This window comes from Eucyclogobius newberryi, unplaced genomic scaffold (genome assembly GCF_026437365.1).
Source record: "Eucyclogobius newberryi isolate DKJ021-1_F unplaced genomic scaffold, fEucNew1.0.hap1 SCAF_1, whole genome shotgun sequence".
Classification (NCBI taxonomy): Eukaryota; Metazoa; Chordata; class Actinopteri; order Gobiiformes; family Gobiidae; genus Eucyclogobius; species Eucyclogobius newberryi.
The window spans coordinates 3,622,798-3,636,462 of record NW_027315723.1 but is presented as its reverse complement, the minus strand read 5'-3'; the positions used below and the strand labels follow the sequence as shown (position 1 = coordinate 3,636,462).

The 13,665-nt window shown below is 41.4% G+C and overlaps 1 protein-coding gene across 4 annotated transcripts in view; it reads right to left on the bottom strand.

Moving 5' to 3' along the window:
• LOC140357029 (lysine-specific demethylase 6A-like) overlaps positions 1–12,962 on the bottom strand; it is a 101,950-nt gene extending 88,988 nt beyond the window's left edge. For all 4 annotated transcript variants that reach the window (XM_072442019.1, XM_072442047.1, XM_072442056.1 and 1 more), the window contains exons 1-2: positions 12,712–12,962; positions 12,525–12,588 (exon numbers count right to left, since the gene is read on the bottom strand). In XM_072442019.1, the coding sequence (XP_072298120.1) occupies positions 12,525–12,588; positions 12,712–12,938 (291 nt within the window). In that variant the 5' untranslated portion in view covers positions 12,939–12,962. The remainder of the gene's footprint in view (positions 1–12,524; positions 12,589–12,711) is intronic.
• Positions 12,963–13,665: the final 703 nt, after the last annotated feature.

The following is a 13,665-nucleotide window of genomic DNA, read 5'->3' as shown; positions in this document are numbered from 1 at the left end:
TTTATTCTTGTTTTTTCAGCCCAGCATACTTTCTCAAACGAGTATCTAGTTTCAATACCAGTTTCAGTATCACTTTGTGTGTGTTGTATAAACCACTATATACTAACCACTAGTTCTCAAAAAGGTGTGGAACGTTCACATTTCTTGTTCCGTCTGTGTTAAAAGCCACAAGCCGCTAGTTCTACATGTCTTATCTCGAGCTTGTTTTTGTGCCGGAGCGGAGTCTGTGCCCCATAGACACAAGACAACACAGAGACTGAAGACTACAATGTCCTCAACTTTACTATTGTCCAATACATTCACCCCAAAATAAAGATTACAAAAGGCTTGGTAAGTGCTGTGTGCAGTGTCGAGTTCCAATCCTAACTCTGACAGTTTAATGTATGTCCTCATTTCTATGCATGTCCTTTCCTGTCTAATAAAACCTATGGGACCAAAAAATCTTCAAAACCCCCAAAAGGCTTGGTAAAAGTATCTAAAATCGATACTAATCTATACTAAAAACAGTATCCAAACAAGATACTAATTTGAGCAAGTATCAATACATCAAAATGTGATTTTCCTTTAGTCGTTTTAGCATGAGCTTTATCAGAACAGGTTTGAGAACACAAAGTAACATAAAGAAAGGATTTTGTGTTTAAAATTACAGCTATGATTATTTTTGAGCCTATTAGCAATTATGTTTTACATTTTCCCTTGTATTTATTCATCTCAATTTCTTTTTTATACAATTACTATAACTTTAACAACATTTATAAGTCCAGACAAGACTTTTAAAAATGACCGTAACCTTTGCATCAACAGCTCATCATGTCTTACCGGGCGTTCACACCAAAGCATCAACGTGTCCAGTTTACATTCAAAGTCTATGTAAACACGTCCAGAGCGGCCGACGCAGAAAGGTTGGACAAAGCTGAACGTTTTAGTGACAGCAGCCAATCAGAGATGATGATCCTTCAAACGTACATTTAAATGTCAAATTCACGCCCGACGCAGAAGTTTGACGCCCGGTCTGAACGCACTATTACACTCCAATGTCATGAAACATGCAAATCAAACACCTCATTTCTTCCTCCAAAGTCTGAACTCTGATACAAACCACATGCTTTTGGCTGTGGAGCTCTCAATTAAACAGAACCGAGCTGATCACTGACCATTTGAAATGATTGGATCTGGATTAGACTCAAATTGCTCAGTCCTAGACCGTGTTCTAAGAGAAATAAACAATGTTGCCCAATTCCTGGCAATACAAAGCCAAACTTAGAGACCAAATTCCACAAGTACAAGTACAAGTTAGCAATAATTTGACTATTCCTATCAGGCTGCGAAATAGACAGGGGCCCGGGGCCCGCAAGCAGTTGAATCTCCGGCGGGCCCGCGGTTTGAAATAGGAGGGGGCCCGCCATGCCCCTCCTCGAAAAAAATCGAGATTTAACTAGTAATTTGGCCATATTGCATTTTCATCGCTTAAGTTTCGTTTTGACAGACATGCCCACTTCGCACGTCTTCTCGCTTCTCATTGGCCGAGCGGTGCCGAGCAGTGCCGAGCAGTGCCGAACAGTGCGCGCTGCGTTCGTGTTGCGTTCACGTGTCCTCGGAAATGCCCGGTCTAATTTTCGGGGCAATGTATATATGTTAGTAGTTTATTTTGTAGGACGTGATTTCATATATTCCACAAGATCTCCTTGTGTCAAATGCTGTAAACAGTATTTATTTTATATATAAGAAACATTATTATATTGAATTAAACAGTTTAAAAGATCATGATCTCTGGTTTATATGATTCAGTATTTGTGCTCTTCATATCAAATAACAGATCAAAGTACTTTCAATTGTTTTACATGCTAATAACCAGGTTTAAAACAACACATTTATCTTGTTCTTATGAAGGGCCCCCCAGGCCCCTAACTTTGAAAATCTATTTCTCAGCCTGCCTATTCTTTTAAATACAAAAGCATTAAGTGCATGCAGTTAGCCTAAATGTTTTCCAAGTTTACCATTGATGTATTCATTTATGAATGATATGAATGTTACTATATTGACCAGTTTCTAAGCTCATTTCACATATGGGAATTCGATTCTATTTTGTCTTATAAATATGTTTAATCATAGCATTTAACAAACAAAAAAGAAAAAAGTAATACAATTCCTTCTTGCCAAGTCAGAATTCTACTCTAAACCACTTTTTTTTTATGACAGAGGATTGGCTGTGGGCCTCTGCATTAAAAGCCCCAAGCTGATAATTGGCTTAGAAAAATGACCAAACAAGTACACGTTTGGGACGCTGCGGATGGCTGGATATTAAAAACTAAATTGTGAATAGGGCTGAACGATTTGGAAATAATCTAATTGCGATTTCCCCCCCCCCCCCCAATATTGCGATTTATTGTGTGATTTTTATTAGGCCCGAGCCCCAGCAGGGCGGAGGGCCTATTGCTCCGTTGCAGCGTTGCAACTGTTATTGGTACCCTGTCGCCCCTGGCAAGTACAGTGAACTAGCCCATGCCGAAGGCATGGATCATGCATACTTACTCCTGCTATGACAGAAATAGTCAACAATTTGTGAATGGGCGTAGCCCATTCACAAATTGTTGACAACAGCAGCGCGAAGCGCTGCATTCCTCCAAAAACCCTCCTGGCATCGTCCCGTACGCGAGAATCCATGCCGCAGGCATGGGCCATGCTTGTTTCTGCTCAAATCAATGGAAGTCTATGGGGAGTGGGCGGGGCATCCCGACGAAATAGGGAGTGACGAGCGCGTAAGCGCTCGTAATGATGATTCCACCCCATGGCGGCATGGGGAAGGCTTAGAGCTTTCAAACGATGTATAATTTGTTGTTATAGAAAAAACGGCTATATTGTTTTTGCTAAAAATATTATTATTTTTAGGCCCGAGCCCCAGCAGGGCGGAGGGCCTATTGCTCCCGCAACGCTGCCGAAGGCAGCGTTGCAACTGTCTGACCAAACATGCGGGCGCAGCCCGCATGTTTGGTGCCCCGTCGCCCCTGGCAAGTACAGTGAACTAGCCCATGCCGAAGGCATGGATCATGCATACTTACTCCTGCTATGACAGAAATAGTCAACAATTAGTGAATGGGCGTAGCCCATTCACTAATTGTTGACAACAGCAGCGCGAAGCGCTGCATTCCTTCAAAAACCCTCCTGGCATTGTCCCGTATGCGAGAATCCATGCCGCAGGCATGGGCCATGCTTGTATCTGCTCAAATCAATGGAAGTCTATGGGGAGTGGGCGGGGCATCCCGACGGAATAGGGAGTGACGAGCGCGTAAGCGCTCGTAATGATGATTCCACCCCATGGCGGCATCGGGAAGGCTTAGAGCTTTCAAACGATGTATAATTTGTTGTTATAGTGGAAACGGCTATATTGTTTTTGCTAAAAATATTATTATTATTTTTCTTGTTCTTCATCGCTTTGAACTCTAATTTGACCCCCTGAACATGCTCAAAAACTCACCAAACTTTGCCCAAAATTCAGAATCGGCGAAAAATTAAATTTTTTCTGGGCCATTTTTTTTTTTTCGTTAAAAAATGGCGCGACAGCGCCACCGACAAAAGTCAAAATACATTGCGCCTATGGGAGACGCCCCGAGGTCAACTTTGACGTAAAGCTACGAAATTCGGGACACGCATTCCTCTCGTGAGGACAAACAAAAAAAATCATTGTGGCCACGCCCCCAGACTTACCCTATGGCCGCCATCTTCCTTTGAAAATGAAAACACGCTGTGTTAGCCATTTTGTTCACGTCAAACTTTGACGAACTCCTCCTCCTTGGTCCGATTAGGACCAAATTTGAATCAGTTGTTAAACTTTCTAGTTTGGACCAGTTTAGGCTGACAAAATTGAAATGGGCGCGATAGCGCCCCCTACAGAGTGACCTTTAAATTAACATTGAAGGTCAAAAATTTGTTTTACCAAAATTTTCTAAACTTTACCCAAAATTCTATTTTGGCGTCCCGATCAAAAAAGCCAATCAGACAAATGCCTTAATTTTTACGGCGTAGTCGTAGCGATGACATAAATCTCCCATGTTATCCCTATGGGAAAACCGCTAAATCTCTCGAATATCCACATTTTTCTGTTTCAAACTTTGACGAACTCCTCCTAGTGCGTTTTGCCCACCGACCTCAAAATCGGTGTACGTCCTCTAGACAAGTGGGGCATCTAAAGTTATCCAAATTTTAAGGATAGCTTTTAAGGTCTCTGTGCGACGGAGCCTCAAACGTTTCCCAGAATTCTGACTATTTGGCCTTCAGAGTGGCCTATAAACAATAGAGTTTTTCCAAATGACATGATATTTTGCACAAAATTCTAATTTGCCATCCTGATCATAAAAGTATGAGAGACAAAGTCATATTTTGTACAGCGTAACCGTAGCCATGACAGAAATATCCCATGTTATCCTTATGGGAAAATCGCGAAATCCCTCAAATCACCACATTTTTACGCTTCACACTTTAACAAACTCCTCCTAGGGCGATTGTCCGATCAAACTCATATTTAGGGAAAATCATCTATACAAGCGGGGCATCAAAAGCTATCCATATTTTTATTCTAAGTGCTACGGTCTCTGTGTGGCGGACCCGCAAATATATGTCAGAAATGGGAAAACAGCGAAATCTCTAAAATGACCACATTTTTACGCTTCACACTTTAACAAACTCCTCCTAGGGCGATAGCTCGATCAAGTTCATATTTGGGGGAAATCATCTACACAAGGGAAGCATCAAAAGTTAGTCATATTTGGATTCTAAGTGCTACGGTCTCTGTGCCGTGGAGCTGCAAATATACTGTCACAAATGGGAAAAACGCTAAATCTATGAAATGTTCAAATTTATGCTTCACACTTTAACAAACTCCTCCGTGGGCAATAGCTCGATCAAGCTTTACTTTGGGAAATATCATCTACACAAGCGGGGCATCAAAAGTTATCCATATTTATATTCTAAGTGCTACGGTCTCTGTGCGGCGGAGCAGCACATTTGACTGACACTTGTGTTCATTTGCACTGGATTGGCCATGTCCAATGTGTCTCCGTCTGTCAAGTTCTTTTTTAATTCAACACAATAAGGGCGCCATCTTTATCAAGTCGAAAGCGCAGAGTCGGAAGGCCGGCGGCCCGCGAGGGCCGTTGGATGCCGCTTGCGGCTTTAATTATTATTTTTCTTGTTCTTCTTCAGCGCTTTGATCTCTAATTTGACCCCCTGAACATGCTCACCAAACTTTGCCCAAAATTCAGAATCGGCGAAAAATTTTGTTTTTTCTGGGCCATTTTTTTTTGCGTTAAAAAATGGCGCGACAGCGCCACCGACAAAAGTCAAAATACATTGCGCCTATGGAAGACGCCCCGAGGTCAACTTCGTAGAGCTACGAAATTCGGGACACGCATTCCTCTTGTGAGGACAAAAAAAAAATATTATTGTGGCCACGCCCCCAGACTTACCCTATGGCCACCATCTTCCTTTGAAAATGAAAACACGCTGTGTTAGCCATTTTGTTCACGTCAAACTTTGACGAACTCCTCCTAGGGCGTTTTGCCCACCGACTTCAAAATCGGCGTACGTCCTCTGGACAAGTGGGGCATCTAAAGTTATTCAATTTTTTGAGATACCTTTTACGGTCTGTGTGCGGCGCAGCCGCAAAGTTGGACAACTTATTTTGGAATATTGCAGGTCTAAAAATTGCTCCCATTTGATCAAAACCAGTCCGATTAGGACCAAATTTGAATCATTTGTTAAACTTTCTAGTTTGGACCAGTTTAGGCTGACAAAATTGAAATGGCAGTGATAGCGCCCCCTACAGAGTGACCTTTAAATTAACATTGAAGGTCAAAAATTAGTTTTACCAAAATTGTCTAAACTTTACCCAAAATTCTATTTTGCCGTCCCGATCACAAAAGCCAATCACAAAAATGCCTAAATTTTTACGCCGTAGTCGTAGCGATGACAGAAACCTCCCATGTTATCCCTATGGGAAAACCACAAAATCTCTCAAATTACCACATTTTTATGTTTTACACTTTAACGAAGTCCTCCTAGTGCGTTTTGCCCACCAACCTCAAAATCGGTGTACGTCCTCTAGACAAGTGGTGTATCTAAAGTTATCCAAATTTTAAGGATAACTTTTACGGTCTTTGTGCGACGGAGCCGCAAACGTTTCCCAGAATTCTGACTATTTGGCCTTCAGAGTGGCCTATAAGCAATAGAGTTTTTCCAAATGACATGATATTTTGAACAAAATTCTAATTTGCCATCCTGATCATAAAAGTATGAGAGCCAAAGTCATATTTTGTACGGCGTAACCGTAGCGTTGACAGAAACATACCATGTTATCCTTATGGGAAAATCGTAGAATCGCCCAAATCACCACATTTTTACGCTTCACACTTTAACGAACTCCTCCTAGGGCGATTGTCCGATCAAGTTCATATTTGGAGAATATCATCTACACAAGCGGGGCATCAAAACTTATCCATATTTTGATTCTAAGTGCTACGGTCTCTGTGTGGCGGACCCGCAAATATATGTCAGAAATGGGAAAACAGCGAAATCTCTAAAATCACCACATTTTTACGCTTCACACTTTAACGAACTCCTCCTAGGCCGATTGCCCGATAAAGCTCATATTTGGGGAAAATCATCTACACAAACGGGGCATCAAAAGTTATCCATATTTTGATTTTAAGTGGTACGGTCTCTGTGCCGTGGAGCTGCAAATATACTGTCACAAATGGGAAAAACGCCAAATCCTTGAAATGTTCACATTTACGCTTCACACTTTAACAAACTCCTCCGTGGGCAATAGCTCGATCAAGCTTTACTTTGGGAAAAATCATCTACACAAGCGGGGCATCAAAAGTTATCCATATTTTTATTCCAAGTGCTACGGTCTCTGTGCGGCGGCGCAGCAAATTTGACTGACACTTGTGTTCATTTGCACTGGATTGGCCATGTCCAATGTGTCGCCGTCTGTCAAGTTCTTTTTTTATTCAACACACAATAAGGGCGCCATCTTTATCAAGTCAAAAGCGCAGAGTCGGAAGGCCGGCGGCCCGCGAGGGCCGTTGGATGCCGCTTGCGGCTTTAATTATTATTATTTTTCTTGTTCTTCATCGCTTTGAACTCTAATTTGACCCCCTGAACATGCTCAAAAACTCACCAAATTTGCCCAAAATTCAGAATCGGCGAAAAATTTTATTTTTTCTGGGCCATTTTTTTTTTTTCGTTAAAAAATGGCGCGACAGCGCCACCGACAAAAGTCAAAATACATTGCGCCTATGGGAGACGCCCCGAGGTCAACTTTGGCGTAAAGCTACGAAATTCGGGACACGCATTCCTCTCGTGAGGACAAAAAAAAAAGAATATTGTGGCCACGCCCCCAGACTTACCCTATGGCCGCCATCTTCCTTTGAAAATGAAAACGCGCTGTGTTAGCCATTTTGTTCATGTCAAACTTTGACGAACTCCTCCTAGGGCGTTTTGCCCACCGACTTCAAAATCGGCGTACGTTCTCTGGACAAGTGGGGCATCTAAAGTTATCCAATTTTTTGAGATACCTTTTACGGTCTGTGTGCGGCGCAGCCGCAAAGTTGGACAACTTATTTTGGAATATTGCAGGTCTAAAAATTGCTCCCATTTGATCAAAACCAGTCCGATTAGGACCAAATTTGAATCAGTTGTTAAACTTTCTAGTTTGGACCAGTTTAGGCTGACAAAATTGAAATGGCCGCGATAGCGCCCCCTACAGAGTGACCTTTAAATTAACATTGAAGGTCAAAAATTAGTTTTACCAAAATGTTCTAAACTTTACCCAAAATTCTATTTTGGCGTCCCGATCAAAAAAGCCAATCAGACAAATGCCTTATTTTTTACGGCGTAGTCGTAGCGATGACAGAAACCTCCCATGTTATCCCTATGGGAAAACCGCAACATCGCTCAAATCACCACATTTTTACGCTTCACACTTTAACAAACTCCTAGGGCGATTGTCCGATCAAACTCATATTTGGGGAAAATCATCTACACAAGCGGGGCATCAAAAGTTATCCATATTTTGATTCTAAGTGCTACGGTCTCTGTGTGGCGGACCCGCAAATATAAGATAAGATAAGATAAGATAAGATATTCCTTTATTGTCCCACATGGGGAAATTTCATTGGTGCAACGCAGGTAGATGTCACAAATGGGAAAAACGCCAAATCCTTGAAATGTTCACATTTATGCTTCACACTTTAATGAACTCCTCTGTGGGCAATAGCTCGATCAAGCTCATATTTGGGGAAAATAATCTACACAAGCGGAGCATCAAAAGTTATCCATATTTTTATTCCAAGTGTCACGGTCTCTGTGCGCTGGAGCTGCACATTCGACCAACATTTGTCTTCATTTGCACTGGTTAAGCACAGCTTTGTACATGTCCAATGTGTCGCTGTCTTAGTTCTTAGACAATTGCGTTAGCGCCAACTCTGTAAAATGCAGAGAGCAGAGTCGGAAGGCCGGCGGCCCGCGAGGGCCGTTGGATGCCGCTTGCGGCTTTAATTTTTTATTGTATCCTCTTTTTTTCCCCCGTAAGAAAACGTAATGAATGACGAATAAATACAAAGACATAGTCATTTAAATGTATTACCAATGGACACTGTATAATACACAATAATGAATGTATACAGTTTTAGCTCATGGCAGCATCAGACTGAAATCATTTGGATAAATCAGCTCTTGGACTTTTCATCCGTTGGACACAGGGCTCATGGTCAGGATCATAGGGTTATTTGGACCTTCAGTTGCAGGAGCATCAGGTTCTCCAGCATCTTTGTTGACAGAGAATTCCTTGACTTGGTCTTTACTCTCCATAAAGTGGAGAACTCCCTCTCACAATATGAAATTGTGAGATGACCACATTGAGACCATGTCTCAAGAGGATGAGAGAGTGAGAAACTTGTCAAAACTTGTAATTGTCAATTGCCTGCGTTTAGACCTTAGAGATTCTCACTGAGACGAAAGCACGTGTACTGCTTCTGTGATTGCCCGAAACCCCATGCGGGTTGGGTTTGTCTTGGTCCTTCTTCCGGGTAGCGCTAGCTGCGCCGGCGCTAGCTCCGCACATGACCACATTCTAATCGCGTACGTTGCGATTAGCAAATCGCGTTTGATCACATCGTGATTTAATTGCAAATGCGCGGCTCTGCACTGCTGCGTGCTGCAGAGGGAGAAGTGCTGAGAAGTAACGACGCGTGTTGCGCACTTAACAGCACTTTAAGCTCTTTTGAGACGTCTGAGCGAGGAAAGAGACGTGTGGTTTTGGGAAAAACGTGGAAGAAAGAAAGGAGACGGTTTTGTGAAGCTAATGTGGAGCTAACAAGAAAACTAACTTCTGTGATGATGCTCTGAGAGGAAAACATCCTCTACAAACCTGGACAGATCAGGAGCCACAGGTAAAACACAAGTCAGAGTGTAATAAAGTCTGAACATGACTGTGAACACACTAATGTGACTGTGTCCACACTAATGTGACTGTGTCCACACTAATGTGACTGTGTCCACACTAATGTGACTGTGAACACACTAATGTGACTGTGAACACACTAATGTGACTGTGTCCACACTAATGTGACTGTGTCCACACTAATGTGACTGTGAACACACTAATGTGACTGTGAACACACTAATGTGACTGTGTCCACACTAATGTGACTGTGAACACACTAATGTGACTGTGAACACACTAATGTGACTGTGAACACACTAATGTGACTGTGTCCACACTAATGTGACTGTGAACACACTAATGTGACTGTGAACACACTAATGTGACTGTGAACACACTAATGTGACTGTGAACACACTAATGTGACTGTGAACACACTAATGTGACTGTGAACACACTAATGTGACTGTGAACACACTAATGTGACTGTGAACACACTAATGTGACTGTGAACACACTAATGTGACTGTGTCCACACTAATGTGACTGTGTCCACACTAATGTGACTGTGAACACAAACACAATGGACTCATTTGAGTCACTACATGAATCATTTGTCTCCAAGATCACCTTAAACTATGAAAATAATGAGCTTATATTGAGTTTGAGCAGAAACACGTCTGTGATATGAACATTTCATATCATAAATCACATCAAAAGTCCATGTTCCTGTTCCTTCTGCTGCAGATTTGTGCAACAGTCTCCACAACTATTACTAGGCTGTAAAAAAGCTATTTATTTCTTATATTTTTTATTGTTTTATTTTGTACACAATATTTGGCCCACGATGAGAGTTGAAATTCGAAAGAGTTTGGTTTGGAACACTGTGGCTCATGCACTTATTCTATATTTTCAAGGCCAGAGGGGAAACTTAACCTTCTTAAACACTCTCACGTTGAAATGTTAGTTTTTATTTAGTTGTTGTTAACGGTATCTAAAACGTTACTTTTATTACACAGTAGTACAGTAAAGTAACATGTTAGCTTTCCAGGGCAGTAAGGAGGTAACTTAACAAGTTACTTTCAAAAGTAACGCTACCAAACACTGATAATCATGTTCTGAAATGTCTGGGATTCTTGGTTTAGCGATTCAGTTTGTTACAAGTGACAACAAAATGACATTAAGCATCAGTCAACCAGCGGCCATCATGCTATAATGAGTGCAGAATGTAAACATATACAGCAATATAGGATACTTATAGCATGTAAACACAAACACTAAACACATGATAAGAGAAGCAGAGTATGCCGGGAGGTAGGTAGCAGTGAATCACCAAGACCAGACCCATGAATCCTAATTTTAAAACAAAATTCTCAATAGATATTTTCCCAAAGATCTTAAAACAACTTGCACTCCTAATTATATTTCAAACAATGTGAATATTGCATTTAGATCATCTACAAACATGTAACGAAGGAAAATGATGTAACGGTGCCTCAAAATATGTAGCTGCATGCTTTCTGCAGAGATGCTACACCAATGCCATGTGCAGCTCTAATGCAAGCTAGCTTTCATGTGGCGTCCCACACCACCTAGTGTCATGACAACAATGAGCTGGAGGATTTGACCATCCTTTTCCACATTCACAGAAAAAAATAAGGCTTAAAAATGTGAGCCATGCAATAACTAACTCTAAAACTGAGTTATATACGTCCATAGAGTGAAGGGTTTCAATTACAAGTTTCAAGGAAAAAGGACAAAAAAAGTGCTAATTCAAGCAAGGAATGATGTAAACAAAAAACACTGCAACCACAGATGTGTAAAAGTGTGAAAACGTGGTCATTTTGGACAAGAACCCATTTAAGTCACATGAAAATTGTTTTAAAATTGCACGGATCATTATTACACTGGAAGCAGTATAAAATTGTGGTTTCCGCTCTTAAATTATATAAACATATATTTTGGCACGGACATTTTAGCAGTGTAATCAGTGTGTATGATCTTTGCATGGTTATATTGTAGAGCCATATTAAAATTGGACATAAAGCTTTTGAATTGCTAGTAACAAATTATGCAAAATTGAATAGAAGTTACAATTAAAGGTGGATGAATATTAAATACAATTGTACCTAGACCTCTTATTCCAAAGGCATAGCACATAAATCTTGTCAGGCAAAGATTTATTATTCAAATGGCATTAAAGTTACATATTTTATTTAATTATACATAAATATGCATATACGAATCCTTGGATTATTACTAGTTGTGAAAGGTTGCTTTATAGGAAATACTGTTCTTTGTATCATTAAGTTGAAGCATATCTCACCAAATTATGGTAATTAATTTGATTTAAAAAACTATTGTTATTTTGGAATCTAATTTCTTAAGAATATTGTAGCATTAAAAAAAGATGATGTAACAATCTTTATGTTGAAAGCCATGCGTTTTTAATGCTTAGCTACAAAATGCATGCCAAAAATGAGTTTATTATTATGTTACTAAGAAGAAGGAGAATTCTAGTTATGTTAAACAAAGTTATTCAAACGTTCATACATTTGTCATTATTTGTTCGCGTTAATGCCTATTAGTTATTGTTCTCTAGATGACTCTTTTACACATTATGTGAATTCAGGTCAATATCAGTTTAATGTTGCATATGTACGTGTACATTATATGTGTATTAAGCCTTTATTTGTACTCGTTTGTGCACAAACCGATAGACAAATAAATAATGCTGAATGCTACCATACAGTAGTAAGTTACGTGATGGCGTTGATGCTAAACAACGCAATGAGATGCTGTTTGGGTGTAATAGCGAGTTTATTGCAATTATAAGGTGCTTTTAAACGTATTGAAATAGATCAAATCATAGCTAGTTTTATGCCTAGCCGCAGGTGCAAAGATGGGAAGAAGCTAACTAGCCACCTAGCTTTGGCTGCTCCAAAAGGGGCCTTACTTTGCATGCATGGGCCGGGGTCAGCGGTTTGTTTTGACAGCAAATGTACGACACCAAACGGCCTGCGTTAATGCCTGCGTGTGCATTTTGTCTCTAAAGGCTCAAATAACGAGTGAAAAACGCTACCTTTAACATTAGGGCCTTAGTTCTGGCGCCATCTTCATGAAGCTTCTGAAATCCAAAGAGTGAACTGCGAAAAAGAAAAGCGACAACATTGCTCACGGAGGACCGCTTTTTAAGACACGGAAAAGACACATCGTGCGCTCGTTTAGCACCGCGCGCGTTCATAAGTGCGCGGAGTCGCGGCCCAGACCTGTCAATCCCGGTCAGAGTGTCCCGCTCCGGGGCTGTCAGTGCCGGACAGTCCTCCTCGGCTTCGCTCGCTTTTCCCGCCGCCATTTTGTTTTCCTCATCACTACCAGCGGTGGCAGCGGCGCCGCGCGGAGCAGCAGCAGCGGCGGCCGAGCCCGAGCCGAGACTCCGGGCGGCGGCGGCAGTGCAGGCGGCCACGGACACCCCACCACCAGCGCACGATTGCATGGAAAATCTACCCGCAAGACGCGCGCCACTTGGCTCCGGTACCTACCACCAGGTCACACGGGCGGAAAACACCACCACAACAACACAAACAAAACGAGCAGAAAGTTTCCGCCACAAAGATGAGGAGGGAAAAAAAAGGGATCGGAATAGAAGTAAATCTGTTCCGAGGGGGCAAGTCGAGTCCGTGTGTAGCGGCGGCGGCAGCGGCCACGAGCGTCACATTGTGGGCCGAAAGAAGTGGTGCCAGTCCGGGTCGAATGCAAAGAAACGATAGTTGTATCCAATGTGTGGGGATGTGTGGGTAAAATGCGTCTCGGTGCGGAGATAAAGTTGTTATAATTGTGTCACCCGAGCGAACCCACGCGCTGAACTGCACCCGCCCTCTCCTCTCGCGTCGGCCAATCACGGCGCTCCGATCACACCTCGTGACCATGGTCCCTTATTCTAAATATTCAACATTTTCAACCACAAAAGATTATCATTATCAGTATTGGTGTTAGTATTAGTATTAATAAAAGCTTATGCAACATTTGGTCTGTAAATATTAATAGTAGTTTAGATTTTCTGACAGTTATTTGTGCCAAATAAAATGCATTCTTTACAGTAATAAGTACTTGCTTAAATAAGTTTTGACAATGTATTTTTGCATTGCTCAAAATAAAATACATTATTTACAGTGATAAGTACTTAATAGTTTATAACAATGGAATGAATTTCCCATAAGGAT